This window comes from Schistocerca nitens, chromosome 5, assembly GCF_023898315.1.
Source record: "Schistocerca nitens isolate TAMUIC-IGC-003100 chromosome 5, iqSchNite1.1, whole genome shotgun sequence".
Lineage (NCBI taxonomy): Eukaryota > Metazoa > Arthropoda > Insecta > Orthoptera > Acrididae > Schistocerca > Schistocerca nitens.
The window spans coordinates 541,453,928-541,478,900 of record NC_064618.1 but is presented as its reverse complement, the minus strand read 5'-3'; the positions used below and the strand labels follow the sequence as shown (position 1 = coordinate 541,478,900).

The following is a 24,973-nucleotide window of genomic DNA, read 5'->3' as shown; positions in this document are numbered from 1 at the left end:
TTTCGACATGTACTAATATATCTTGAAAAACAATGTTGCTTTTATCTGGAAGGATGTGAATTGTTCGTTTTGGCCACTATTAAAGGAATGAATTGATCTGACGTTAAATACAAACTTAAAAAAACAAAGTAAAATCTAGAAAATGACATATCCTTTAAAAATTAAATACTATACAGAATGTACATGATGAAAAATAAAACATACATATACATGTCTACAGTCAGAAAAGTCAAGATTTTTAGTATTTTTGAATAATGCGTAGCTCTAAGGAAAGGAAGATCACATGGCAACAAAGTCCAGGCCTTAGTAATAAGCTATAACAAAATGAAATGAAGCTGCCGATAGACTGAATGACGAAACTGTTATACGTGTACGCGGTCATATTAAGAAGGATATCCATGGTGTGCGTTCTGTCTCGGAAATGTTGCCTGCCTAGGGAATGAAAAAGTTACCCTTTCAGTTCCCACGTCATTCAGTACACACATCTTCACAAACCTAAAATGACTATTGGTGTAACAAAACATTTCCACGAGAAAACACACTTGACAAAGGCTTCGTCCTTCAAAATTCAAATAATCGTCAGGTGCTATATTGAAGTAGCATATTGTGCTATATTTCTTTTCATTTTTATTGTGAGACTGTTGATTGGTACTTGTCGGCATAAATAGATACTCGTCGTCATTGGAACGTCTGCCAACCTGTGCGATCTAATTATGAGTGGCACTCTTTGAGTAATTATTGTATAACAGTCTTCAGTTAATTTAATGTTCACAACTGCAAGTAAGCAACACATCGAACATGAAAGTCTCTTTAATGCCCTTTCACAAATTGCTGTGACTTCCGTGTGTCATTTGTACCAAAGCTACTAACTGATGCGATACACGTGCTCGCCTCATTTGTCAGTAGTGTTAGACAAAAAAAAAAAAAAAAAACAAAGCATTCCTCCTCTCACGTCTCCCACCCCGTGGAGTCTTCTTCTTCCTCTTTTCCCCAGGCTCCATTGGCAAACTAATCTGAAATAAACTGTATAGTTTTATATTTTGCACTATCCTGCAGGTTGTGCGCAAACAGGAACACGGGGAAGTTTCCAAACAAATCGATTCGAAATTCAATGATGAAGCTTGTGGTACCGATCCAAAAGTGTAACATGTGGGAAATATTATCCACACGAATTTTTTAATGACAGAAAAACAAGTAATTGAAAGAATAGGATCTATGACTGGACCTACAGGAAATAACGTAAATAGCTAGAAAACTAAAAATCTGGGAACATAAAAGTAGGCTTTGCTTAATTGTACTGTTTATAACACTGACCAGGTATTAAGAGCACTAAAGAAACTAATAGGAGAAAAATGCCCTCATATTTTCTGAATCATGTCTATGGGGAAAATGTTTTACCTCTATTAACATGAGAACCTGCAGCGCCCCTGCTTAATTGTAGTCCAATCACTTAGTGTTGTTGATCGAACAACACATGGAAAGATTGAACGTTTTTAATTGTATTTGAAGTTTTGTGTGCCGGGAGGGGGGGGGGGGGGGGGAGTGGAGGAGTCACTAGTGTTCCGATTTAATGCAGCCTTTAACAACTTCCCAACTTCCTCCGCCGTGCCAAATTCTAAGGGTAGCATTTACACCCAAAGACCTCCGTTATTTGTTAGGTATATTACAGTCCCTACCTTCCATTACAGTTTTTCCCTCCACGGATTTCTAGCTAAGCATATGTACAATAATCTAGCCAGTATTTTCTAGACATTCCTTTCCTTGCACTCTTTGCAGGGACATGCTCATCTCTTATCATGCCAGCCTACTTAATTTTCAGCGCCCATTTATTCTACTACGTCTCTAAGAATTCAATTCAGTTCTTTTCCGGTTTACCCAGAGTCCATAATCCACTTTCATGCACTGGTATGCTCCAGATGTACATTCCCAAAAATGTCTTCCTCAAGATATATGTTTGACACTAGTGGCTTTCTTTTAGTGAGGAATGCTCTCTTCCTAGTAGATTAAACTGTGCACTACTGGGACTCGAGCGTAGAATCTTCGTCTTGCGTGGGCAAGTGCTCTTCTGATGGACTCTTCAGACACAACTCAAGACCCGCCTTCACAGCTTTACTCCCGTCAGTACCTCTCTCATACATTCCAAACTTCTCTCTACATCAGTGACTGAACAGTTTCTGAGCACTATCCTTTCTTCCAGGAGTCCTACTCCAGAAAGATGTGCACCAGAAATTGTGTGGAGTTTGAAAGGTTGGAAGCTATAAGATAAGTAGTGGAATTAAACTGTGACGGCGGGTTGTGAATCACTCTTGGACAGCTTAGTCGGTAGAGAACTTTCCCGCGAAAGGCAAAGGTTCCGATTTCGAATCCCAATCCAGCACATAGTTTCAATCTGCTAGAAAGATTCAAATCAGCGCAGACTCTTTAGCAGAGTCAGAACCTATTCTGAATGCGCTCAGTGACTGTGCCAGTTTGATTCTTTTAGCGTCCTTGCCTCTTCTGTCTTTTTTTATTTCGCTTCCAAGGTAGGGTAATTCTGGCATATTTACTACGGGGCCCCAATTTTATGATGTTTATCGCTAATCTCATTTGTGAATAATACATTTTCTATTCCCACGATCAGATACTATCTGTTATATACATTTCTTCTATACGTTTCCTTCTTTGATAAACACGTTATCCTAGAAATAATGCGAAAGACAGTTTTTATCTTACATGTAGTCTTCTGCTTCATTCTTCGCTTTCGAAACAACACATTAATATCAAAAGTATCTAACTAATAATATGCTAAGACCTGCGGTACCGCTCTATCTTATACATTTAACCCTTTCGCTACGGTGAAATTCTGTAGAAGTCGGGAGCGAATGTGTCGCTCAGCAGGTGGACTGCTGCAGCAGTCGAGTGCGGCCCGTGCTCCCCAGCCGGTGGAATGCTGTGGCAGTTCCGCCTCGCGTCGTATTTCTCCGCTTTACTGCGCTCGACTCGTATGGAAGTTTGACCTATGCACCATCGAGCGGCTATATTCAAAATCTTTTGTCAACAACAGTCACTATATGGCAGTTACATTCAGTTTCAAAGCGTTGGTTTGCCTGAGTTGCACTGCTCATTTCCCGCCTTGTTTCTGACCTGAAGTGACGTGTTGTTAACCTCAGTAAGTTTGTGCTAGAAGTGATATGGCAGATAGCGATATACTGTGGAGGAAGCTCCTTCTCTCATACTGAGTGGTGGCTTTGAAGATGAAGGCGAATCATCGGCCGAATCTGACGACGAACATAAAATACCTATAGCAGCTGCTTTTACACTCCTGGAAATGGAAAAAAGAACACATTGACACCGATGTGTCAGACCCACCATACTTGCTCCGGACACTGCGAGAGGGCTGTACAAGCAATGATCACACGCACGGCACAGCGGACACACCAGGAACCGCGGTGTTGGCCGTCGAATGGCGCTAGCTGCGCAGCATTTGTGCACCGCCGCCGTCAGTGTCAGCCAGTTTGCCGTGGCATACGGAGCTCCATCGCAGTCTTTAACACTGGTAGCATGCCGCGACAGCGTGGACGTGAACCGTATGTGCAGCTGACGGACTTTGAGCGAGGGCGTATAGTGGGCATGCGGGAGGCCGGGTGGACGTACCGCCGAATTGCTCAACACGTGGGGCGTGAGGTCTCCACAGTACATCGATGTTGTCGCCAGTGGTCGGCGGAAGGTGCACGTGCCCGTCGACCTGGGACCGGACCGCAGCGACGCACGGATGCACGCCAAGACCGTAGGATCCTACGCAGTGCCGTAGGGGACCGCACCGCCACTTCCCAGCAAATTAGGGACACTGTTGCTCCTGGGGTGTCGGCGAGGACCATTCGCAACCGTCTCCATGAAGCTGGGCTACGGTCCCGCACACCGTTAGGCCGTCTTCCGCTCACGCCCCAACATCGTGCAGCCCGCCTCCAGTGCTGTCGCGGCAGGCGTGAATGGAGGGACGAATGGAGACGTGTCGTCTTCAGCGATGAGAGTCGCTTCTGCCTTGGTGCCAATGATGGTCGTATGCGTGTTTGGCGCCGTGCAGGTGAGCGCCACAATCAGGACTGCATACGACCGAGGCACACAGGGCCAACACCCGGCATCATGGTGTGGGGAGCGATCTCCTACACTGGCCGTACACCACTGGTGATCGTCGAGGGGACACTGAATAGTGCACGGTACATCCAAACCGTCATCGAACCCATCGTTCTACCATTCCTAGACCGGCAAGGGAACTTGCTGTTCCAACAGGACAATGCACGTCCGCATGTATCCCGTGCCACCCAACGTGCTCTAGAAGGTGTAAGTCAACTACCCTGGCCAGCAAGATCTCCGGATCTGTCCCCCATTGAGCATGTTTGGGACTGGATGAAGCGTCGTCTCACGCGGTCTGCACGTCCAGCACGAACGCTGTTCCAACTGAGGCGCCAGGTGGAAATGGCATGGCAAGCCGTTCCACAGGACTACATCCAGCATCTCTACCATCGTCTCCATGGGAGAATAGCAGCCTGCATTGCTGCGAAAGGTGGATATACACTGTACTAGAGCCGACATTGTGCATGCTCTGTTGCCTGTGTCTATGTGCCTGTGGTTCTGTCAGTGTGATCATGTGATGTATCTGACCCCAGGAATGTGTCAATAAAGTTTCCCCTTCCTGGGACAATGAATTCACGGTGTTCTTATTTCAATTTCCAGGAGTGTATATCAGGTACACGTGCTACTCCAGCTGTTCCATTGACATCCCCACACTTGGATTTGTGCACAGACACGACACACAATATCAAAAACGTGTTTGATCTGTATAAATATTTTCCCGAATAAATGGTTCAAAATGGTTCAAATGGCTCTGAGCACTATGGGACTCAACTGCTGAGGTCATTAGTCCCCTAGAACTTAGAACTAGTTAAACCTAACTAACCTAAGGACATCACAAACATCCATGCCCGAGGCAGGATTCGAACCTGCGACCGTAGCGGTCTTGCGGTTCCAGACCCCGAATAAATATATAGTATAATGTCCAATGTCCAATGAATGCGATAACACTGCGACTGTGAAAGCAGGACACAGTAGCGCCGAGGAGAGCGCGAAAAATGGGCTGTACAGCGGGCACGGCCGGGCGGGACTACCGCTCGTGCACAGCGCACAACGTAACAATCGCGTCGCCGGCGAGAAAGGGATAATTAGACAACAATACCTTTACTGGAACTTTAATTACAAGTGTATTGCTGTCCGTATATGATTAAGACAATATGTTCCGTCCCTGTATTTAGGAGAAGAACATAGTTTACGTTATCTACTCTTAAAAATAGAAACAATAAAATAGACACAATAAAACTGTACTTCAGTGTGTTCTATAAACGCACCTACAACAACACCTAAATATACAAAAAGGAACATAGTATATCTTTCTATGTGTGGTGTCTGTGACCGAAAGAACAGACAGCATACTAATAAATATATAAGCCTTGATCGCAAATAATGATAACTTCTGTGCGGATGCACTCTTGATTTACCTCTTGCGGGAATCAGGTGAGGCTGCGAGTAATTAGGATACTTGACTGGGAGACACTACATATGCAGAGTGTTAATAATGGAATATCTGGGTTGGACGGGAAGCGTGCTCAGATAGTCGAAGTTGTTAAAGCAACCGCTCGCGAAAATCTGGAAATCCGGCTTTGAGTGCCGGTCTGACACAAGTTTTCACTTGTCGCCGTTGGATTTATTTCAATGTCCAATTGCAACTGACGTCGGAATTTCTCATTCGCCATAGTATATTTGTTTCAAAAGAATTATGTCTAAGCACTGACTACTTTGTCTCGTCCAAGGGCTGCTTTTACTTTAAAAAAGTTACTCTATTTTTTGACGTACCTCGAGACAGAATGCTACGCTGTAATATTTCCGAGGGATCGGGCGTTATAGTTCGGTACCTGTATGTAAGGTTTACGGCTGTTAATAACAAGTATGTATAGCATCTGAATAGTTTCTGATATACAGATCATGAATTTAATGAAAATCTAATGGTAAATATAAGAAAATGACTCGTACCGTCAGTGAATTTCGCAGTTGGTGCATGTCTACTTCTGAAAAAACATATCCCAGATCCACTGGTTTGCTGGCCAGGGTGGCCGAGCGGTTCTAGGCGCTACAGTCTGGAACCGCGCGACCGCTACGGTCGCAGGTCCGAATCCTGCCTCGGGCATGGATGTGTGTGATGTCCTTAGGTTAGTTAGGTTCAAGTAGTTCTAAGTTCCAGGGGACTGATGATCTTAGAAATTAAGTCCCATAGTGGTCAGAGACATTTGACCTGTATTGGTTTCTTCATTAGGCTGCCTTCATTACTGTTTTACTAACATCATTCACAAGTTGATCGAAGAAAAGGACGTAACAGCATAATAATGTATTTCCTTGAAGAGCAGTCTCTTGATTAAAATCGATTACCAGCTTCCTTACTACACAACTTCACATACAATTCTCTCAAGTTAATTATTGTGTCTTTCAGTGACATGAAAGTCAAGACTAAAATAGATCGTCGTAGTTAAATCAGAACAACGAACAGATGCTAATTTTCTCATTTTATGGCTACTGCAAAATGATTCTGGTGGAATTCTTCCACTTTTACCAGACTATAAGCACTGTTATTTATTTCTGGCAATTAGCTAACTAATTTGAAGACCCATTACAGTTAACAACTCATTTGATGCTCGTATTGCAGGGACGAAATAAATCTTGCTGTGCTGTCTCTTACTGAAAATGGTGACCTCACTAAACTGAAGAATAGGTGGTGGTACGACCGTACGGAATGCAAGCACAGCGACAAACAGGTAATGAGCGCTGCTTGAGATCATTACATGCTACTGATGTTTAACGTAGTAAATAACTTATCTTTAAAATAATACTAAAGATACAATGTCATATCCTTTAAGTGTCCTCTATAACATGCTGCTGTTGACATTCTATTTGTCTTATCAGCATTAGCCTTTTTATCACAACAGTTTCTTGAAAGTTTGTTGATTAACTTCTTTTTAATTCTAGTCTCATGTTAAATTTCACAAAACTGCAAATGTGTTGGACGTCTGATCTCTTTAATCGTACCTTCTACTCTCGCAGCCAATACAGCTTCAATATCTGAGGAGTAAATACACTGACATACCAAAACGTTATGACCACTGCCCATCGCAACGTCAAATGCCACCTGGTGGCGTTCAGGGCACATGACGCTGTAACAAAGTACGTAATCGGAGCAGACACGGACGGACGATCACCCTAGCGAAGATATGGGCTGCAAATTGGGAAATTCATTGGGATAAGCGACTTCGACAAAGGACACATTATTATTAAGCAGAGCCTGTGAACGAATATCTCGAAAACGCCGAAGCTGATAGAATGTTCACGTGCTACTGTCGTGAGCATCTACGTAAAGAGATAGAAGGGTAGTGAAACTACCACTAGGTGCTAAATGGTCAGACGTCCACGATTTTTCACAGAAGGTGGGGTTCAGAGGCTTCTCTGCTCTGCAAAATAGGATGGATCTGCGGCATTTCTGGCGAATGAGCACAATGTTAGTGCACCCACAAGCGTTTCGGAGCACACGTTCATCGTGCATTGTTGAACATGCAGCTCCGCAGCACACCATCCCTATGTATTTACATGTTGTCCCAACGACATCATCAATTATGATTGCAGTGGGGCACGAGACCATAGGAATCAGACCTTCAATCAATGGCTACATGTTTGATCTTCGAGTGAATCACGTTTTTGCTACACTAGGTCACAAGTCGTCTCCACAAACGCCGTCATCGAGGTGAAAGACGGCTCGAAAGTGCAGAGCACGACGGACGCATGCTGGTGGGAGCAGTACTGTGCTATGGGAGGCAGTCTTCTGCCCTTGCAATGGGCCTGTGGCAGTAATCGAAGACACGCTGACAGCTGCGAACCACCTGCTTCCCTTCATGCTTAATGTCTTCCCCGACGGCGATGTCATCCTTCAGCAGTGTAATTGTCTGTGCCTCGCAACCAGAACCGTGCTACAGAGGTTTGAGGAACGTTATAGTGAACTCATGTTGATGTCTCGGCTATCAAATTCGGCTTATGTAAACTCTATGGAACCCGTCTGGGTCTCTGTCTGGCGCCATCTAAGCTTAGGCAAACTAAGACCCGTTATTTACGTGAATTACATGACCTGTGTATAGAATCTAAAGTCCGCTCCCGGTAGCTGAGTGGTCAGCGCGACAGGCGGTCAGTTCTAAGGGCCCGGGTTCGATTCCCGGCTGGGCCGGAGATTTTCTCTGCTCAGGGACTGGGTGTTGTGTTGTCCTAATCATCATCATTTCATCTCCATCGACGCGCAAGTCGCCGAAGTGGCGTCAAATCGAAAGACTTGCACCAGTCGAACGGTCTACCCGACGGGAAGTCCTCGTCACACGACATTATTGTTATAGAATCTAAAGCTACATACCTCCACAAACCTATCAGCAAACAATAGGACCCTGATACAATCAGCGATGTTATTCGTTGCAAAGATGTACAATCCAGCTGTTACGCAGGTGGTCAAACTGCTTTTGTTCATCAGTGTCTGACCACAATGCTCATACACATATTTTAATTCGGCGGCAAAAAACACAAAGATGTTCGAATGTAAATGAGATACTGGATAAGCTTATGCGTAATATTTACTCCAACCTGAGCTCATTAGACAATCAGTCCCCGAATGTCAATAGTGTGGAATAGCCGTGAAGTTAGAGTATTGAATATTTTATGGAAGTTACTGAAATATTATAAAGAAAACACTTGAACACGTACTTCTAAGTAGTCAGGTTGTGGAAAAGTGAACAAACGAAATTTAATGTTTAATGGCGAATGTGAAACATATAGTAACCTCATCTTCGAAATAGACTGACGGAAAAGGAACTTGCAAGGTGAGTATATCGAAGGATATCTATCTAAGTATCTGTGATGTATCCTCCATAGTTACGTGACTTTGCCGTCACTGCAGTAGACTGAACTACTAGATATGTTCATTTTTCACACGCTGTCGCGACGAATCAAACTGAGCTTTCTATAAGGGGCAGCCAATGAAAACGGGACAGATGGCAAAAAGGCAAATAAACTATTTGTTGTTTCAAAAGTAATCGCCACAACTATTAATACATCTATCCTAATGTGAAACACGACGCCGGCTGGTGTGGCCGTGCGGTTCTTGGCGCTTCAGTCTGGAACCGCGTGACCGCTACGGTCGCAGGTTCGAATCCTGCCTCGGGCATGGATGTGTGTGATGTCCTTAGGTTAGTTAGGTTTAATTAGTTCTAAGTTCTAGGCGACTGATGACCTCAGAAGTTAAGTCGCATAGTGCTCAGAGCCATTTGAACCATTTTTGAAACAAGACGGTCAATGGCTTTAAGGATAAATGTTTGCGATGGCCCACGAAACCATAATTGTATCGAGACGTCCGAATCAAATCGATTATCACGAATGTCTTGCTTCAGGTATTCAAAACTATGGCAATCGCATCGGCGGAGGGGGGGGGGGGGGGGGGGCGGATCGGGACTGTGTGGAGGATGTGTAAGGGCTTCCCAGCGACCTGCAGTGTAGTCGAAACGTTCTTGGCAACATTTTGTGGGCCCACCACTTGAGATTTTCGTATTCCTGCAGCCCTGGAGATAGACATTCCTGGTGGTTGATTTGCTTCAGCAGAAGAGGTACATTTCCGGGTACAGTTATGGTTCAGTAGACAACTGCAAACATGTTTCCATGAAGGCACTGACCTTCTTCACCAACACTGGGATAAACATATTAACAGTTATGGAGATTCCTTATGAAATAATAAACAGCTTACTTACTTTTTCCATTTTTCTCGTTTTCAGTTGACCGCCTCTTATACGACGGGATATCAGAAAAACGGAACTATTTTTTAAAAGCTATATATTTTCAAATTGTTTATAAAACAGCCCCATCCCCTTCAAAGTACCCTCCACTACAATTAATACATTTGTCCCACCGGTGCTTCCACTGTTCTAAACATTTTTCGTAGTCATCTTCAGGAATTGGTGACAGCACCTACCTCGTTTTTTGCTTGACTTCTTTAATGTTGTCAAATCGTTGTCCCTTCATGCTCCTTTTCATGCATGAAAAGTCGTACGGAGCCAGGTCAGGCGACTAAGGTGCATGGGGCAGCAGAACCATGCCACTTTTAGCCAAAAACTAGCAGAAATGGCTGTGTGTGCAGGTGCGTTGTCGTGGTGGAAGAACCAGCCTCCTGTCTGCCACAAATCGGGCTAAACCGAGCTCCAAGATAACCCGCTAATCTCTGAAAGTTGATCAATTGTCTGTCGACAGTCTGTGAGCACAAACTCTAGATTTTTTACAATATTTTCGTCGATTCGGGCAGTTGATGTGCTTCCAGAACGAGTTTTGTTATCAATCGACATGTCACTATTTTTAAATCGAGCAAACCACTCGTATACTTGATTTTTTCAAGAAGTGTCATCGTGGTCAGCCGTTTCAACACAAAAACAGTTCCAGCAACATTACTACCGAGTAGAAAACAAAATTTCACAGCTGCACGCTGTTCACTTACTTGTCATCATAAAAAAAAGAAACAAGAACAAAAACAATCACTGCAGATGAACAGAACAAGCCAACTCAACAACACACGCGGCACTGAACTGGCAATGAGTTGCGATATACACGCCCAGCGGCAGACGTTTACGAATTCCACCAACCCACATAACAGCATGGGCATATATCTTATCATGAACACGCTTTCCAGAAAGCTCAAAAAAATTTGATTTGATTTGTGACCCTTGGTTTCTTCACAGGATGCATCCCGAAACGAACTTTCGCTGAGCAACGTCGCAGGCATTTTCTACATACTTATAGGCGGCCTCTTACTGGCGATGGCGGTAGCCTTGCTGGAATTTTGTTACAAGTCTCACATGGAAGCAAGCAAAACAAAGGTATGTTGGCATATGAACAAAAACGATGTGTGTGCTGGCATAACTATATTCTCCTTGCGGTCTGCACGAACAAACCTTCTGTAAGAATAATTACTGTTTATTCAATAAAACTGTGGGACACAACGCATATATCCGTTGTGGGCACCTGTCATGAATTTGCTTGTTTACCGATCTCTGTTGTAGTTGCAGGCTTTATAAGAAATCACGTGTTAGAATCAGCAAAAATGAACTGAACGCCGTTCTGCTCCTCAATTTGTTGTTGTGCTTGTAAATCTCAGCACCTCGAGGACTGCAAAAAAACTGTACTGTATAAATAAAAATAGCAGCAAGAGCGTTTTGTGTCGAATAATTAGCGAATTTTTACTTTCAATTAGGAGTTCCTAAAGGCGCCTGTAATCTAGGAAATAACGTGAAGAATGAAGCATAGTAAATATCGAAATTTTACGTACATTTCACATTCAGCCCAGTGGGAAGAACACACGATTGAATTTCAAGGTGATGCCTATATCACCTACAAAAGTAATCGCGTATTCTTTAAACTATATTGAAATGCGAAATTTAGTATTTAGAGACCTGTGGCAGCAACAGTGGCTCTAAACCGAACTGAGCTTAGGTGGTTGATATGGGTACATCATGCCATGCTACTTCAATAGTACCAGCGCTCATCAATCGTAGGGGCGAGTTCCTGCCTCGTAAAACAATTCATTTGGCAATATTTAGCGTTGTCCGGAGCCGAAGTCAATCTTTTTCACTTACGTTCTTTTCCTTCAAGAACAGCAAGCTCCACGGCAGTATTAATGAGATGCAAGACAGGAGAAAGGGCTGCAGTGATAGTAAATTTTTTATCTGGTTATTGCAGGTCGATTTCAGCTGCTGTCAACCTTTGTTCAGTCCAACTATATTCAAGTCATGATGGCTCATGGTAAATTAAATCGCACATGATTCTTCACTCCCATTACAAATAACAAATAGTTAAACTGTCAACTGTTTCTTATTTGTAATGGCAGTTTGGTACCATGAGCTATTTTATTGACGAGTCCTCATAACCTGAATATAACTGCACTGAAGATAGCCAACCCGTATCTGAAATCGATCTGTAGTATACAGATTAAAAATTTACCACCGATGCTGCCCCTCCTCCTATCTTGGGTCTTTTTCACTTAGTTAAATCCATTTAATTAATCTATTTTTTTGCATCTCTGCAACTACTTACAGTGTGTCAAGTAGGAGCATGGTCAACATTACACACAGATGGTAAAAGGTGTCGCCTTAGTTCTTTCACAGGCCATAAAAAGGAACGTTTGTCCTTGGTTTCAAACATGTCTCGGAGGTGTGAAGCAATTATCGACGCTGTGGGTGACAGAATGTGTTATTAATTATAATAGCATTCAAAAATGCTGTTCATATACGATGTATGTACATTTTTTAGTTTGTTATCAAATTCATTTTCCTGCTGATTGACCCCACCACGATCTTACTGAACAAACTGTAAGTCTGTGGAGGAATTAGATATGAGCACTGAAATTTTGTGTACAGCTTAAACTTTTTGGTCCAGAAATGATCCTGTGGAGCAGCAATTATTCACAGTGTCATTTTATTTAAGTCGATTAAGAGTGGCCCTTTTTAATAAAGTTTGTTGTTAAAGTGTTAAATTAGTAAACTGACCTAATTTCCCGTTCATCTCTTTTTAACATCATGTCTTCTCGTTTGTAGCTAATGCGGTTTCCGTTCCGTTTACAGATGTCACTCTCTGATGCCATAAAGGCAAAAGCTCGGTTAACTATAGGCGGAGGAATGGATTTCGACGGAGGAAGGGTAAGTTATTCTAAATACTAAAAAAAGCCCCTCTTGAAGCTTTACGGTAGACTTTAATACAAAAGAAATCTCAAGAGTAATGTAAAAACGAATATTTCACATTGTGCAAACGGATCGTGCTAAGGGGGCAAGTCAATAAGTAAAGGTGGTTTATTTCTACATCATAGGATGACAGCGCTAAAATAACTCTGACATGCTCTAACCTCACTGTCGCTCTTGTGCGTTAACTGTGTTGGTTCAGTGAATAGTTCTATTTCGAAGTGATTTCGAAGTATTTTACTGTGAGTAGCTCATTTTCCGTACGCATCAAGGGAGAAATTAGGCAAGTGACTCCATTTTTGCACTCTGTAGGGACGAAAACTGATGAGAATATTCGCAGAGTGTAGAAGAAGTACAAACATAGCTCTCCTAGATAAAAAAAATTGCGAGCATATCAATCACTTTAAAAGTGAAAGCGCGTCTTTCTGCGTGAAGAGCGTTTGGATAGGCCGTCCACTTCGAAAACAGACAGTTACATCATGATGATCGTCGTAGCAGAATTAATGATACTGCGCATGAGTGGAACATTAGTCGGGGCTCAGTATTTTCAGATGTCCATGTATAAATTACCTCAAAGTTTATGCCTATTGGGCACCACGTCAACTTACAAAAGAGAAATACGAACACCAGCATTTGGAAATGTTGAAATCACATTTAATTCGTTTTGAAGAGGAAGAAGAAAACATTCTCAATCGCATAGTAGCCACTGATTGGTTGTGGATCCGTTATTATGAACCACAGAGTAAGCAACAGAGCATGGCGTGGAAACATCAATCTTTGCCTACAGTGAATAAGCTCGAAAGCCAAGCTTCTGCAGGAAAGTTGATAACAGTGTTTCAGGATGTGAAATGTCCACTGCTGATTCATTATATTCCTAAAGCTCAAACACCGAATAGTGACAGCTACTGTTAGGTATGCGAGATCAGAAACCCAAAATCTAAAAAAAAAGAAAAAAAGGGTAATGCCCACCTTCAAAGAGCATGGAAAACAATCTCGTGCATTCAGAATATTGGCTTTGAGCTGCTAGTTTACACCATGTACAGTCCTGACCTAACTCAAAGTGACTGTCACCTTTTGCGGACGCCACTGAAACCACAAAGCTTCTTCCACGAGGAAATTAGGAAGTTTGCTATGACATGGACCGAGTGTATAAAGGCTGAAAGAATTTGTTAAGAGAACTGATATTTCCTGCAATTTTGGTTTCCAATGAAATGTTTCTTTTTTAAAAAAATTACTTTTACTTTTTGATTTGCCCTCGTAGAACGAACTTTGTCACAAAAGCGTATGCTAAATAGAGTCTTGAGCTCACTTTTACAATGGCTCTGAGCACTATGGGACTAAACTTCTGAGGTCATCAGTCCCCTAGAACTTAGAACTACCTAAACCTAACTAACCTAAAGACATCACACACATCCATGCCCGAGGCAGGATTCGAACCTGCGACCGTTGCGGTCGCGCGGCTCCAGACTGTAGCACCTAGAACCGCTCACTTTTACATTCGCTCTACTAACTTATCCAATATTTCCATTGACCCCCCGACGTTAAGCCTTATCTCCTACCCTACTTCTGCCTTCACAGACACTACTGAGGCACACGATACAATAGATCCTGATGTCCTGAGCTCTGCTTGTACATTCATTTTTTTTCATAATGCCTGGGTCTGTTTTCGAACGTGTGCCTGGTAGAGTTTCCCTATTACGTAGCTTAAGAAAATGCGTTTATGCACATCGAAAAGTCGCTTACTATTTTTCAAGTCTTGTGCTCTACACATGCTGTGTGTTTATGATCAGCGTATGCGTTTCAATAAAAAGTCGACTTCCCACAACATTTCGATTGTACATTCCTGTTATTATATATTCCGAACTGGATGTACACGCTCAGGGAAAGTTAACTGCTAGTACTGTCACAGAATCTTATCCGACACCTGGAAGTGGTGCATGTCATTGCACGAAATCACAAGATTTTTTCCCCACTATTCCAAGCAAGTTGACTGAATTTGCACAAATCGTCAAATATCATAATTCATTTTACTCAGACTAAATGCCCAGCTCAGTGCCTTGGTTCAGTATTAAAGTGCTTAGTGTTCTCCCTAGTTTCACACACTAACATTTGATTAACTATCAAGTATTAGTAAGTTCATTGAAATTTTGAATGACATTCTGTGAAATTTTGAACCCTATTCAGAAATTGCTAGCAACTTCTTTGAAATTTTGAAACATATTATTTGAAATTTTGAACCATCACGCTGAAATGTGATTTTAGTTTTCGCGTTAAAGGATCCTGCTACTCGAACCTGGCTGTAACTGGATATGAAATCAAACTGCTCTTTATTTCATTTCTCTGAAAGCACTACAGTGACCTTATTGCAGAAATGTTTTCGTTTGGAATGTCACACATGAGGAACACCGAGTCTATAGTCGCTTCAAAGCGGTTTTGTTTCTTCGCAAAGAAATTTTTGACAGACCAAAGGTCACGCTTAAGTATTTTCATTAATCCTTGAAGTGACAAAATGTTCTATCCCGCTTAACAATTAAGTACACGTCATTACATACTTTTTGCACAATTTATTATGTGTTTCTAAGTCCACCATGAATTCTGGGATGGTGCTGAAAAAGTATGAAAAACTGCAGGAAATTAGCAATCGCAATCGGAGGAGGATATCCCTAAGGACAGGGTTCACAACCAACTTTAGGAAAGCATATAAATCTACCTTTGCAGCCGCTTCAGTATCTGAGTCAGTTCCAAAACTTTTATGAAACGTTTTTTCAAACACAGAATAAGTCTACCTTACCTGTTTCATCTCTTAATAGACATTTCACCCACTGTTCCGTATGACGCATTGTTACCCAGACTACCATCAATTTCTGTAGTAGGATTTGAAACTGTAGAAATAGTAATTACATCATCTGCATCAGTCTCCTCCAGCCTGTAAACTTTCTGTGTGCTTTTCTGTAACCTATTCCCATCAGTTCATTACACGATCGCGCAGAACTTCATCTGACATGGAACTGTACCACCTGGATGAAGTCATTCTTATAGATCTAAAAGAAATATTCACGAATGTAGGTATGAGCCCTACGACTGTAAAAACGAACCAAAAGAGCCTAAAAAATTCAAGTATGTGTATAAGCTCTTTGCATCATGTTGCATATTTTCAACAATGATCCTATACGGGGCAGTCATACGAGACAGATTAACTGTTACTACATTTATCCCACTGTGAGATAAGACTGTCATTCATGGAAAAATGTTTGCGGTTGCCTAGGTAACCATGTTTGTACCCAGGCGTGCACCACTCCGTCCGAAGGAAATCGATGGTCACGAGCTTCTTTCTTCAGGACTCCAAAAATATGGAAATCGCTTGGGGAGAGATCTGACCTACATGAAGGAAGTGCAAGATCTTACCAACGAAAATTTTGCAGCGTAGTCGAAACAATCTTGGCAAATTATGTACCCGCCCTGCGCAATTTCTAAGTTTTGGAACAGTGGAGAAAGATATTCATGGCCGTCGATTTTCTTCGGTTTGTTGTTGTTGTGGTCTTCAGTCCTGAGACTGGTTTGATGCAGCTCTCCATGCTACTCTATCCTGTGCAAGCTTCTTCATCTCCCAGTACCTACTGCAACCTACATCCTTCTGAATCTGCTTAGTGTATTCATCTCTTGGTCTCCCTCTACGATTTTTACCCTCCACGCTGCCCTCCAATGCTAAATTTGTGATCCCTTGATGCCTCAAAACATGTCCTACCAACCGATCCCTTCTTCTGGTCAAGTTGTGCCACAAACTTCTCTTCTCCCCAATCCTATTCAATACCTTCTCATTAGTTACGTGATCTACCCACCTTATCTTCAGCATTCTTCTGTAGCACCACATTTCGAAAGCTTCTATTCTCTTCTTGTCCAAACTGGTTATCGTCCATGTTTCACTTCCATACATGGCTACACTCCATACAAATACTTTCAGAAACGACTTCCTGACACTTAAATCTATACTCGATGTTAACAAATTTATCTTCTTCAGAAACGATTTCCTTGCCATTGCCAGTCTACATTTTATATCCTCTCTACTTCGACCATCATCAGTTATTTTACTCCCTAAATAGCAAAACTCCTTTACTACTTCAAGTGTCTCATTTCCTAATCTAATTCCCTCACCATCACCCGATTTAATTTGACTACATTCCATTATCCTCGTTTTGCTTTTGTTGATGTTCATCTTATATCCTCCTTTCAAGACACTGTCCATTCCGTTCAACTGCTCTTCCAAGTCCTTTGCTGTCTCGGACAGAATTACAATGTCATCGGCGAACCTCAAAGTTTTTACTTCTTCTCCATGAATTTTAATACCTACTCCGAATTTTTCTTTTGTTTCCTTTACTGCTTGCTCAATATACAGATTGAATAACATCGGAGAGAGGCTACAACCCTGTCTCACTCCTTTCCCAACCACTGCTTCCCTTTCATGCCCCTCGACTCTTATAACTGCCATCTGGTTTCTGTACAAATTGAAAATAGCCTTTCGCCCCTGTATTTTACCCCTGCCACCTTCAGAATTTGAAAGAGAGTATTCCAGTTAACGTTGTCAAAAGCTTTCTCTAAATCTACAAATGCTAGAAACGTAGGTTTGCCTTTTCTTAATCTTTCTTCTAAGATAAGTCGTAAGGTTAGTATTGCCTCACGTGTTCCAACATTTCTACGGAATCCAAACTGATCTTCCCCGACGTCCGCTTCTACCAGTTTTTCCATTCGTCTGTAAAGAATTCGCGTTAGTATTTTGCAGCTGTGACTTATTAAACTGATAGTTCGGTAATTTTCACATCTGTCAACACCTGCTTTCTTTGGTATTGGAATTATTATATTCTTCTTGAAGTCTGTGGGTATTTCGCCTGTCTCATACATCTTGCTCACCAGATGGTAGAGTTTTGTCATGACTGGCTCTCCCAAGGCCATCAGTAGTTCTAATGGAATGCTATCTACTCCCGGGGCCTTGTTTCGACTCAGGTCTTTCAGTGCTCTGTCAAACTCTTCACGCAGTATCTTATCTCCCATTTCATCTTCATCTACATCCTCTTCCATTTCCATAATACTGTCCTCAAGTACATCGCCCTTGTATAAACCCTCTATATACTCCTTCCACCTTTCTGCCTTCCCTTCTTTGCTTAGAACTGGGTTGCCATCTGAGCTCTTGATATTCATACATGTGGTTCTCTTCTCTCCAAAGGTCTCTTTAATTTTCCTGTAGGCAGTATCTATCTTACCCCTAGTGAGACAAGCCTCTACATCCTTACATTTGTCCTCTAGCCATCCCTGCTTAGCCATTTTGCACTTTCTGTCGATCTCATTTTTGAGACGTTTGTATTCCCTTTTGCCTGCTTCATTTACTGCATTTTTATATTTTCTCCTTTCATCAATTAAATTCAATATTTCTTCTGTTACCCAAGGATTTCTATTAGCCCTCGTCTTTTTACCTACTTGATCCTCTGCTGCCTTCACTACTTCATCCCTCAGAGCTACCCATTCTTCTTCTACTGTATTTCTTTCCCCCATTCCTGTCAATTGTTCCCTTATGCTCTCCCTGAAACTCTCTACAACCTCTGGTTCTTTCAGTTTATCCAGGTCCCATCTCCTTAAATTCCCACCTTTTTGCAGTTTCTTCAGTTTCAATCTGCAGTTCATAACCAATAGATTGTGGTCAGAATCCACATCTGCCCCTGGAAATGTCTTACAATTTAAAACCTGGTTCCTAAATCTCTGTCTTACCATTATATAATCTATCTGATACCTATTAGTATATTTCTTCGGTAGGAGAAGTATATGCCTAGCACAGTCATGGTTTCGTAGGCAACCGCAAAACATTTTTCCATGTGGGCTCTGACTGTCATGTCTCTCAGTGGAAAAAATGTATTAACAGTTACGGCGATTGCTTTTGAAATAATAATTTACTTACTTTTCTCCGTTTGCTTCATTTTCATTTGACTACCACATAAACATGTGCACTGTCAGCGGTAACAATTTTTCGTATCTCAGTGGCCAAAATAGTTGAGATAATTTGTGAAACAATATTATCTGCAACGTTCATTCTTCATTAGAAGAAGTATTTCACTGCATATAATCAGTATAATTGGATGTAACTAGGAACTGAATTCACCAATTTATTTGCTTACTTGTACGGCTCGGAAGAAAACTAGTTGTAAATATGGTTCACAAATAACTCCCGTAGAGATTTCATACTTCATGATGCAGGATATGTTACTGAACCGAACTAACCTACGTTTATATCAAAAGCTATCAGACGAGTGAATCCACTGGTGACATAATACGCTAGCTGAACATGAAACCAGATCTGAAGTATAGTGCTTCAAAGGCCGTTGATAAACATTCATACCATTGTTCTTTGATAGCTCAAGGCTACCGACTTAGAAACGCAAAAATGGTAATCACACTTGTCAGAGAAACTATTGTGAATATATTAATACAATACATTTTTTGTAATACATAAAGTCGTATATTGCATTTAAGACCATTAATATCTATATTTACTAGTATCACTTAAAGAGGTAAGTGCAGAGGTTATCAGTTGGACTGGCTTAGATCACAATAAGGAAAAAGACTTTACAGATCAAAGCCAGTTCAGTTGTAATGATTGTTTGAGCATTGAACTTCTGAAAAATCATTGATTGCCCATAAAAGTCTTGTAAATCCCAGACCCCATTAAATGGCTTGTTACCTTTTGCGTTAAATGTTTATGAAAAAACTATTTAAAGTACTGAGCTGTGACTGTGGATTCGTGTAGTGACATGTTCTCTTATGTTTACAGTACTATGCCCCAGCTCACCGAATCAACAACACAAAGATGGACCAACCTCACTGCAACACGCACACTCAAGTCTGAAGAGAGCGTAATCGAGAAGTGTTATAGGGTACATAACGTGACGTCTAGGCGTGCAATAATGCACGAAGATAATTCGTGCGTTGACGAAGTTTCCCGTAAAGTGAATGTGAAGGAGGAAACTTCAAACAAGCAGTACAAATGTTAATGCAGTAATTTTCATAAGATTTTATACGTAAGAAGAACTATTTGTTACATACAGCGGGATTATATTTTTCTTCAGTTACACATAATTTCCTTTTCTCATTCCCGTGATTTGAACAGTGAAACTGCCTGGAAGATTAAAACTGTATGCCGGACCGAGACTCGAACTCGGGACCTTTGCCTTTCGTGGGCAAGTGCTCGGTCCAGCACACAGTTTTAATCTGCCAGGAAGTTTCATATCAGCGCACACTCCGTTGCAGAATGAAAATCTCATTCTGGATTTGAACAGTCTTCATAAATCGAGTACTATGAAGGACTATAATTTCTGTTGATGAATGATGTTAATATTAATAATAAACTATTAAAGATGGAAGACGGTAACTTAAATTCTAAAAGAAATTGATAGTGCTTTGTCACGGGTAAAGATATGTCTTTGGGATAAAGACGCTCTCTTTTCACAGATTGCAGATCCAATGCTAAATTTTTTATCAAACTTCAGAGAAACACACAGTAATAATATGCAATGTATATACACTAAATATATATAATTATTTCATTTGTATAAACATCGTTGATAAATCTGCACTATGTTCATCTGGCACAAATATCACCTTTTACCCACTGAAATACCCGTACTTGTTCTTTAAACGCAATAAAAAACATTCAGAAATACATGTTTGCTTACAGTTAATAGTAGCAAAAGGAAAGGTTTTTGAAACTCGTCACAGAGTGTATTGTGTATTTTGAATAAATGGAATTGTTTGTGTACAGTTTCTTTCTTTCCTGCAATAGTCTTAAAAACGTATTATTCAGCCCAGTTACATATTTATTAAACATTTACAGATGACTTAATGTGTCTACGACCTGATTCTAATTCTCATTACAGCAGCTATTTTCATAACAGAACATCGTAATGTCTCCCTTGTACTATTAAACAGCCTACTATTTTCAGTATAAACCAAAATACTATCCACACAGGGGAGCATACTCTTTTAGTCTATCTATATCCGGATCCCGCTCCAAGCTACTGCCGGGTCTGGGTGCTGACGAGTCCTCTCCATTTGGGTCGGTCCTCCCATCACTTTTCTTCCTCCACTTGCTGCCAGGTCACACCTCTCCTTTCATCAGATATTCTCACTCCCATTTTCCACCGTGTTCTTGGGCGCCCTCTACGTCTTTTCCCATCCATCTTTAGTTCTTCCATAATTTTGGGGAGTCTCTGTCCATGCATCCTCTTAACATGCCCATACCATCTTAATCTCTTTTTTTCAATTTCTTCTCTCATACTTTCTTGGTTAAGGTCCTTTCTAATCTCTACATTCCTTACTCTGTCCATTCTTGTTTTTCCCTTAACCGCTCTCAGAAATCTCATTTCTCCTGCTTGCAATCTGCTCCAGTCCCTTTCTGTCATTGTCCATGTTTCTCCACCATAGGTGACAATAGGGAAGTAATAATTCTCATACATAAGGAGTTTTGCTTTTTCTGAAACTTCCTTATTCCAAATCAGGTGTTTTATTGTTTGGTAGAAATTGCCTCCCTTCTGTAACCTTCTATTAATTTCGTTGGTTATTCTTCCATTCCTAGATATTTCACTCCCTAAATAAGTGAAACTTTCTGCCACTTTGAGGGGTTCTCCATTCAAGGTAATATTTCTGTTGATCCCTTTCTCGCTTCCAAATACTCTTTTGATGATGCTAGTAATTATTATATGAACCGAAACAGCCTCAAGGAAATGAAATCACAAAAAACGCCAATTGTTTACAAGAATATGTTGATTCGGCTACGAATTTATGATAGCTGTTCGCTCATATTCATTTTTCACCTAAAGTGAAAGGCGTTGCTGCCAACTAAATGTTTCTTTCTCTTTTTTTATTTTTCATTAGATGTCTTAGAAAACATTTCGCGCCATACAATAACCATTTAGATAAGAGTCTCCTATCACGAAATTGGCTGTATACAGGGTGACTCTTATTAACGTATATAAACTCAAAACGCTACATATATGATGCTGAGACAAGTAATTTAATATGAGACACATGGGGTCGCAAATTTCGGGAAATCCCCAAAAGTGGATGACAAATGTTGAACATATGACGTCAACAGATGACGTACCTCGCCGAGCGTGGAGCGTTGGAACCTACAGGTTTGTCGCACCTGTTCATCTCAACCCAAGTCGTTGTGGCTCCTGGTCTACGTACGTCACTTCAGCGCATGGGGCACAGGGATTGAGTCTTACGTCTGCGTTAGACAGTTACGTTTTTACATTGCGGTAATATTCATTACTTTATTTACGGGTCTCGCGGTCTGCGCTGGTTAGTTGCAAAGTACAGTACAACAAATTCCTACCATATTTCGTCACAAGTAAATAAGTATAAGCCTCCGAATAACATCGCTACTAGTAAATGAGCTACGTGTTCTTTACTAAATAAAGTCAGTAACCAAAAAGGGGACAAAAGGAAAGAAACAATAAGAACAACTTCTGCTTGGTTATAGTGATAACAATGATTTTGTAGCTTTCGCGTTTACAGCGTATCATATTTACAAAACGCCTTCAAAAACAAAGTAACCTGGCAGAACGATGTGTGACACTGCTCCTTATCGGCGAAGTTAGAATCGGCAAACCCAATATCTGCAGGTGCGGCGAGATACTTCATGTGGTGACGTAACAAGTTCAACATTCCCATTTTGGGGTTATTTCCCGACATTTGCGGCTCAGTGTGTCTGACATTAAAATACTTGTCTCAGCGTCGTCTACGTCGTTTCGGGGTTTTTTTAATCTTATTAAAAATCACCCTGCATTGGCAATCAGCTACAATTTATTTTTTGTACTCTTACAATAAGAGACTTTTGAGTTTCGAGCGAACTGCCGGTTTTTACTGCAGTTCGGTGACTCCGTGGGTAAATTCAGACTTCAAATCCTAGAAGTCCAGCCTCCAGTCTGTCCTAGAATTCTATCTGTTGCTTTTCTCTTTTTCATCTCTATAAAAGATTTGCTAATCTGAAAAATACTTCGGAGTCAATACTGTAACGTATAACTGGCTTGGAAAATCACTCCAACAAGTGTAAGATAATGGGACCCCATGTCTAGTGGGACCATTTGTAGTAGTGCGCTGTTATGGCCAAATCAAACTTCGAGTTAAGAACAACTTTACTGTTTTTTTTTTTTATTTTCCTAATACGGTAGAATATAGAAGTTAGTTGCAACGGTTCAGTGGTAGAGGCACGAAAAGCAGTGCCATGTAACCTAAACGTATTAGTTGTCAACCACTGAAAGCTTATTCGATTTATTAAAGATATAATACTTTTTATACCTAATTTGTCCCATTTGCGCTAACTTTAATTTAATCATTAAATGTTTTACATCTGTGAAAAATGCCAAGTTGTAATTTAGTTCGGATGTACCGTTAAAAAGAACAATAAGCTAGCCAAGCTGGTCTGAATGCGAGGACACGACCATCCAAGTATACGGGAGAGATGCTGCACTTTGTGAAATACAACCTTTGTCATAGGTTTCCTGGAATTATGGCATTACTCGTGAGTGCGGCAACAGTTAACAGTGATCAGCTTACACATCCACTGTTGTCCGCCTCCGTAGCGTAGCGCTAGCTTTACCACCTACCAAGCAGGGGGCCCGGGTTCGATTTCCGGTAGGGGACTGGGTGTTGTGTGTCCTTCATCATCATTGACTCGCAAGTCGCCGACGTGGCGTCACCTAAAAAGGACTTGCAATACGGCGGCCGAACACCCCGAATGGGGCCTCCTGGCCAACAATGTCATACGAATATTTCCACGTGCATTGTTAGAACGAAAACACTGACGTTCAGTAAATACGGGGATCTGATCAAATCAACTTTTGTCCAGCACAGCTGCACAAGTTTGCATAATATTGTCGTGGGACTAGGGCCTGGTGCAAGTCTTTAGATGTGACGCCACTTCGGCGACTTGCGCGTCGATGGGCATGAAATGATGGTGATAGGACAACACAACACCCAGTCCCTGAGCGCATAAAATCTCCGTCCCAACCGGGTATCGAACCCTGGCCCTGTCGCGCTGACCACTCAGCTTCCGGGCCCAGACAGCATAATATTATGTTCATTGAGATAAAATTCTCGTTATAGCGATCTACTAGGATTCTTTACGATCAAAGAAGTAACAGACGTCAGATTGAGCAACAATTTTAACTGTGACAGCGGCTATACAGCAGTAAACAAAAAAATGGTTCAAATGGCTCTGAGCACTATGCGACTCAACTTCTGAGGTCATCAGTCGCCTAGAACTTAGAACTAATTAAACCTAACTAACCTAAGGACATCACACACATCCATGCCCGAGGCAGGATTCGAACCTGCGACCGTAGCGGTCACGCGGTTCCAGACTGAAGCGCCTAGAACCGCACGGGCACACCGGCCGGCTACAGCAGTAAACCATGACGACTACAGTGACATACCTATTATGCACAGCATCATTCGTTCGCTAATGTTGGCAGCGAGATGAATCAACATGCTAGCAGCTCGAATTTCAGCGACTTCTACCGATCCAGTACAAGGGAGACGAGAAGCTAAAGAAATGTGGTCGCACTGTGCTACGATTGAGTATACGAACTGCACTGGCACAACAATAAAAGCTGACCTATTTTGTCTAGTTATATATATTGGGAAACAAAAATTTCAAGTCGCATTTCACTCCGTTTGTAAGAGACCTATCATTATTAAAAGGCAACTAATTTTCTAACAAAAGTACAGGTTCTTCTGAATATTCTTCTATAATCATTAGAAACTCTTAAAAAAATGTACTACTTCTTATGAAAAGTGCATGGGAAACATGTGGGCTCTAGAGGAATATTCGATAGTAGCGTCAGTTTGGACCTGTCACGTAATGGCTGCTGTGACGTCACGTTTCGGTGCGTATTTTGAATTGAATTTCCGTGTAACCTTACATTCTATCCATGGGAGTAAAAAAAGAAGGTAGGTGGTACTACAGACTTACGCTGTGCGTTGTTTTAAAGCCAGAGTGGGCGGGGCCTGCCGGCATTTTAAGTAGCCCAAAACATTAGTAAACTAATGTTTACGAGTGCTTCTTGTTTATTACTTCTGTCGTATGCACGTAAAAATTGTTTTAA

At 41.5% G+C, this 24,973-nt stretch overlaps 1 protein-coding gene across 1 annotated transcript in view; it reads left to right on the top strand.

Moving 5' to 3' along the window:
* LOC126259553 (glutamate receptor 1-like) overlaps positions 1-20,439 on the top strand; it is a 412,783-nt gene extending 392,344 nt beyond the window's left edge. The window contains exons 16-19 of the mRNA XM_049956438.1: positions 6,731-6,839; positions 10,833-10,970; positions 12,711-12,785; positions 19,639-20,439. Of these exons, the coding sequence (XP_049812395.1) occupies positions 6,731-6,839; positions 10,833-10,970; positions 12,711-12,785; positions 19,639-19,713 (397 nt within the window). The 3' untranslated portion in view covers positions 19,714-20,439. The remainder of the gene's footprint in view (positions 1-6,730; positions 6,840-10,832; positions 10,971-12,710; positions 12,786-19,638) is intronic.
* Positions 20,440-24,973: the final 4,534 nt, after the last annotated feature.